We start from the raw sequence: 6,733 nt of genomic DNA on the forward strand, positions 1-6,733 counted from the left end.
ATTTGTGCCGCACACAATAAAGCTAATTGAGGACTTTTTTCAGTCGTTACGCACTGCTGTCCAATGGACCGAGCAGTGGGTTGGTAAGTGCACGCAGTCTCGTGAAAAAATTTAGAGGGAACATTGTCACAAGTCACGCGTTTAACACCATTTACGGGATATCAAGGGAATAAAAACACGTTCGTTAACTATAGAAATTCAAAATCCTCACCTGGTTCGGATCTCGAAGGCTGAGGAACATACGAGTCCGAATACTTTGCTCTTACTCTTGTACCCTCAATTTATGTGTAGGAATAACATCCAGCAGCTCCATTCAAACGTCGGTGTTCAGTATATTCATTGACCAATTAATTATTGCATGGATCTCATCACCGCAAAAGGAAACTTTACAAAACACGTGTTCAGTGATTGGAGCGGGTCTCTAAAGGGGGTTAATAATAAAGTGTGGTAATGGTACAGCATACATGGTGTGGGATTATGGCAGGGGCGGGCAACTTCTCCAGTCGGCGGGCTGGATATAGGAAAATTAAGTACATGGCGGGCCGGATTGCTGAATCGATACATTATTCGCCCATTTATCCACATATACAAGGAATAAATCCTATTTAATGAATGTATTTTAACGTCAGCAATGTCACTTCAGAGCCATTTCTCGCCGATAATGGCGGAGACAATGTGGATTTGAGAATAACATTGTCATACAGGCGACGCCATGTCTGCTTCTCTCTGATCAATCAACACACGGTGAAATCCCTAATTAATATTTCAAGGCGTTCGATAAGCCCGGTGCCCCTGATTTACCAAGTTCACCAGTTCATTAGGGTTGAGTAGGTGACGATATGGCGTCGTTGTTCAACTGTGTGGCCTAATCAATCTAGATATTGAATTCATGCGGCCCGCGTCCTCTATTTTCGAAATTTGAAAAGTGGCCTGCGACCCGTTTTGAGTTGGCGACTCCTGGCATAAGCCGTGCCTTACAAAAGCCTATAAGTGTGCCGTGCTGCAAGTCGGCGGTTGCAGAATCAAATATAAGAAATATGAGCCTGGTGTAAATGACCGTTGTAGTTGACAAAGATCATGATTACAACAGATTACATTAGGGTTGAATGCATCGTAAATACCGATAATGCAAGTCTTTTCGCTTCGAAGAACTTACGCGTAAGCTCCAGTCTCGCAACGCTGCGCGTGCGCATACACGTATATAATAACATACAGTCACTACAATTTGACGTAGTAAGCAAATAGTGGGGAATCTCGGCAGACTGGGGCCGCGGGCCCATTATCATGTAAGACGGAAAACTGTCCGCGGGCCGGACAAAATCCCTTCGCGGGACGGATCCGGCCCGCGGGCCGTATGTTGCCCGCCCCTGGATTATGGGATGCATAAAAAATATAAGCATTCAACAGCCTCTTAATCTGATACACATTTTCAGTGACCGAAGCGACGAAATCCCATCGTCACCAGCTCTTCATTCCGGATATCGATCCTGTTTTGGACGTTATTCAAATATAGCAGGTGGATCGTGTCAACTGAAACAGGAATACTTTTGTGACGGAACACCATTTTGTATGGAAGGTAATACTAGTAATATAATGTATGAACATTCCATCCACCTCTGTTGGGATGAATCGTGTCTGCTTTGTCGTATGACTTGACTTGACTTGACTCAAGTCACTCTGCAAAAATGACTTGACTTGACTCGAAATTCCAAATATTAGGATTGACTATTGACTCGAAGCAATATTCAGTAGTCAATTTCAAGCAATCAAGTAATCGATGTATACTAAATCGCTGTATCTTGTATAAGTTCAAACTGTTAACGATACGCTGTTGTGAACTGTGACAGCAGCCAATTACTCACAAATACAGTCGCAAACGCAGTGATTGGAGCTTACAGCTTAAATTGTAGTAAACTAGTCGTAATGTAATATATCAGCAATATATCTCTGTTCAATAAACTACTCACAGTGTCCAGTGCTCCCCTTAACAAACCCTCTTGGATAATTTAAATCAGGGACGGGCAACTTTTTCAGTCGGCGGGCCGGATATGGGGAAAATAACGTACTTAGCGGGCTGGATTCCTAAATCGAAACTTTAAACGCGTATTTATCCATGCCTATGCAAGGATTGATCATATTTAATGTAAACTTTAAGTTTGAAGCATAGAGACCAAATAAGTATATTGAATGAATTTATTAACACCGTATACTTCAATAGCTGTTGAAGTCAATGAGGCATGTGGTCGATCAAAGCTGTGTACTGGTTCTTTGAATTCTGGCTGCATGTCGGACACAAAGAAAACAAAGAACCGAAGAATAACTAACAATCACTACTATTTGTGTCCGAAAAAAAGAACTACAGAATAACCTACAGTCGACATGATTTGACATAGGAAGCAAGAGGTGGAGAATTGCCGAAGACTGTGACCGCCGGCCATATTACCATTTAAGACCGAAAACTGTCTGCGGACCGCTCAAAATCACGTGGGCCGTAAGTTGCCCGTCCCTGATTTAAATCGAACCAATATCGTTCGTATACGTTTATAGTTATATATAATGGTTGCGTATAGGTGGACATAGTGTATTGCACGATATCGTTTTTCAACTTTCGGGGGTTTCGTATTTTATCCTGTAATTCTGCTGATAATTATAGGCTGTGGCTATACCGTTTCTCACATAATTTAGCAGTTCTACGTATGTGTGAGTGATACAACGCCTTTTTGAGTGTATAATCAACTCTTTATTCGTTCCTCGAGTCGGAATAAATGTAGACCCCATTCGTATTTGAAACAGTTAGCAAAATGCAATGACTTTTAATCACGTTTCGTACTTTTAAAATTCAACTTCAGTCGACTATTGACTTGACTCGTGACTTCACTTGACTCGATGTGACTCGAGTCACCTCCAACATTTGGGTGACTTGACTTGACTCGAGTCACTTTCGAAATTCAAGTGACTTGACTTGACTGGAGTCAAAATGTGCAATAACTTGAGATGACTCGTGACTCGAAGGTAGTGACTTGATCCTAACACTGTCATCCACTACTGCGGTAAGACTTGATTTCAAATTACAACATGCAAATGCCAAGATCGCTATAGTGTATGATATGCTCATATTTTTGGTAATCCGCGTCACTTTGTATACGCAAGCAAAGGAATTATCCATTTATCTGAGAATTAAAACGAGTTGGAGTTAAATTAGGATAGATGTTATTCATTTTATTAATACGGATATTAATCGATGAGACGCAATATTATTGAATTATCTCTATATAGTTTGAACTATGCGCGATACATGGGCACGCTTCACGCGATAAAGCCTATATATTGCCAAGGGAATACGACGACAATGTAACTTACCCGCGTGGATGTTCTGAATTGCTCTATTATTTTGTATTTGATTCATTAACCGTTGTTAGCTTGTCTGTAATATTTAGCCACATGAAGCAAACAATCTAGTCCATACCATACCATGGCCCTTCTGGACAAAGCAGATCTTCCAGTCAGGAATTCCAGTAGAATTGAACTGGGTTTGCTGTTTGAATGTTCACCATCCGATCCGGAAGAATGTGACTTTCAAAAGCTTTAAACGAAAGTAGCCCGTGCTATAAGACAGGTCGATATAGGCTCTGGATTCATAAAATGAGTGCTTTCAGCATGATCTAATCCAGTGGTTCTCAAACTTTAAAAAAATATGCAACGGTCTCCTGGCACTTTTTGAAATGACCGGTAGCCCGCAAAAATCAAATAAGTCGCCCGCGGTTTCAGAAGCAAATATTTAAATGAGAGATTTGATAGTCGAAGTGGAGAAGGGTTTCATATGAGCAGCAGTTGAACATGGGTCAGTCGACCCTAAGCAACATACGAATTCATTTTTGTCTCGGGGCATTGCTCGTCTTCGCCGACGTGGAGACTTACCGGTAATCTAGTTAATATTCCCGAGTCTCGGTGCGTAGAGCGGCAACGCAACTGCGCCCGGATAAGCTGGTGTGAGTCCCGGTGAGTGAGAGTTTTCTATTCTTGGTAAGGGGCGGAAACCCTGCCAAGTGCTCTGAATGTCTAAGTCTCAGTGAAGAAATCCAACTGAGCACGGATAAACGGCGGCAGTAACTGGTAACCCATCTCTTTAATGAGAATAGTCTAGGAGTGTCTCGTGAATACAAAAAGGAAGGTGTCCCTTGATATATAGGGCTATATATGCATTCTCAAAATAATATGGAGTCTTTTGTATTAACAGGAATGGACGAAAGCTTTTGTGAAGAGAGGGAAAAAGGTAAACGCAAACTGCGAATGTCGTAAGACATTTGGTAAAATTCACCTGGTAAATAAATAGTTCCCAATCTTTCATGGCCGCGACCTCTCCGATTTGAAAATGTTACGTGACAAACCTTCAAATTTGCTAGGCTTACCACTATAAAAGGATCATGCTTTCGCCCACGGCTTACATGGTGCGCATATTATAAAACAAGAAAAAAGGTCAGCACCTTCGTGATGAAGTCTCAATCATAAAAAAAAACATCGACCCCAGATTGAAAACCGCATGTGTAGAGCTAGTTCTGTAGGACGATTACTTGATTCATTGCTTCCAACGTATATAACTAGGCCTGTCCATTTCAGCCTGTGTGACGGTTCGCACTTGTGCCAATAAAAAAAAACTCAAGGGCGTATGACAAGCGCGGTGCGAATAGTGCGAATGAAAATCCGGATGAGTGCGAATGAAAGTTGTTCATATTTCTAACTTTTTCTGACGTGGAATAATTCAAATAAACTTATTAGGATAGTAAGTACAGTGAAGCAATTCTGATAACTTGTTGGTAGCTGTGTTTTTCTGGTTCACAAGTGAGGAACGCTCCCGATGCGTTTATATTGCATAGTTTGAGAGAATTTTTCCGCGCGACAGGATAGCGTCACTGCCTCTAAAATGATAGTGGCATTAGTATTACTTGCTCGGAAACATCCGCTATGCACGGACCTTGTGGGTAATAGCAGCCGATGCCAGTGTTGACATTTGGCGTATTTGAATGCAAATGTAGCAGCCCTTCTGTGCCCCCGATTCGGGTCCACTATCGGCCATGCTCTGTCTATTCGGTGGAGAGCATGAGATGGTATTGTCTTTTGGGTTGCGTCGGCCGTGCGGTGCGGTCGACGCTATTGCTGGTCAGTTACTGGATTCTGTATCGTCTGTCGGGTTGCAGCATATTTTTTGAGATGAATAAACCTCCATACTGAACAAAGGCCTCTACATTGGCGAGCACGCCAGGATGCAGTATGGAGACTTCGCCGCAGTCGACCAACTCGCGGGTCTGGCAAATTAGCGAAGTCAGATGTTTGGAAAGAAAATTTGAAGCACATGAAATGGTAATGCTAAAGGCTGAAATTGAATGTCTGGAAAGACGATTTGAGGACATGGAAAGTACAGTGATTTCTCGAATCGACGGTACGTCTGCAAACTGTGTGAAAGCTATGGAAGAGATCGTTTGATGCAAGTTTCAGGCATTCGAGGATGGAATGATTTCGTTGCTCAAGACAATACTACAAGGTGATGATGTTGGTTCTGAAAATGTCATTGAGCTGGTTTTGTCTTTTGGGTTGTGTCGGCCGTGCGGTGCGGTCGACGGTATTGCTGGTCAGTTACTTGGATCTGGGATCAGTATCGTCTGTCGAGTTGCAGTATATTTTGTGAGCTGAATAAACCTCCATACTGGACAAAGGACTTCACAAATGTATAGAAATTTCGGCACATATTCATGTTAGTTGGCACAAGAATTTTGCGTTTATCCCTTTCGACTGTCTTCAACTATAGCGATTAGCACATTAGATCTGTAACAGGCGATGTTTACTCGTGTACCTAACCAAGTATTAGACCGGCTGCTAAAAATAAAATTAGAGTAAGCACATTGGTGTCTTACGTCCGATGAATCTTTTTCTTATATTATATTGAATTATTAAGTCACTGGGCAGTTCAACTACTGACCATTGCAATAGACTGTTTGTAATGCGAACTTCACCATTTAGGCTTTGACATGCTTTCCTGTTCTTGGACTTATGATCTCAGGCCGATTAAAGATCGTTAAGTCGTAGGTCTTCATGTAATTAATTGGTGAAGTCACTTAGCTTGCTGATCAACAGGAAAAAGTTGCCTAGTCCGTACTCTTACCACCTTTGTTTGTGCTACTATGTGATATTGCGAACTCTACCGATTTAACTTGATCACCCTCTGCAGAGCAAAATCAAATCCACCAAGACGTATGTCTTCAGATATTCCTTCTGCATCCTAATTTAAGCATAATTAGACTGTTAAAACTTATTCCTCTTGATCTATAGGGATATTAGGGATAATAAAGATAACTTGGCAGTATATCAGTCAGTTTGCCAATATTGTACCATATTTACCATATTTTGGATTCAGAAAAAGAGGACACTTTTTCAAAATTTTCAAGCTTAGAATACGGGTGGTAAATCTTAAACAAATGGCAGTCGGTTGACTAAAAAAAAGGTCAACTTTCTCGCTCAGCGACCAAAATACTGTTTTTCCTTCACTTTATCAGGTGGTTGACTAAAAAAAGGTCAATTTTCGCTCGGCTCTTCAAATACCCGCCAGAGTGTTAATTCAGTGCGGTGGTATCTCGATCGAATTTGAACTAAAATTCTTAAACGAGAGGACACAAAGGTGGACATTTAGGCGTCATCGAAGGATATTTTCAAAAACCCGAAAAAGGAGGACAAATCCTCC

The 6,733-nt window shown here is 41.5% G+C and overlaps 1 protein-coding gene across 1 annotated transcript in view; it reads left to right on the forward strand.

Moving 5' to 3' along the window:
- The window catches only part of LOC145459974 (uncharacterized), a 117,194-nt gene extending 111,447 nt beyond the window's left edge, over positions 1-5,747 (forward strand). The window contains exons 10-12 of the mRNA XM_080338417.1: positions 1,434-1,576; positions 4,238-4,273; positions 4,618-5,747. Coding sequence (XP_080194543.1) covers positions 1,434-1,576; positions 4,238-4,273; positions 4,618-4,670 — 232 coding nt within the window. The 3' untranslated portion in view covers positions 4,671-5,747. The remainder of the gene's footprint in view (positions 1-1,433; positions 1,577-4,237; positions 4,274-4,617) is intronic.
- The last annotated feature ends 986 nt before the right edge of the window (positions 5,748-6,733 follow it).

Source organism: Botryllus schlosseri, unplaced genomic scaffold (assembly GCF_051294905.1).
Source record: "Botryllus schlosseri isolate E-star unplaced genomic scaffold, Bs_hap1 Bs29a, whole genome shotgun sequence".
NCBI lineage: Eukaryota > Metazoa > Chordata > Ascidiacea > Stolidobranchia > Styelidae > Botryllus > Botryllus schlosseri.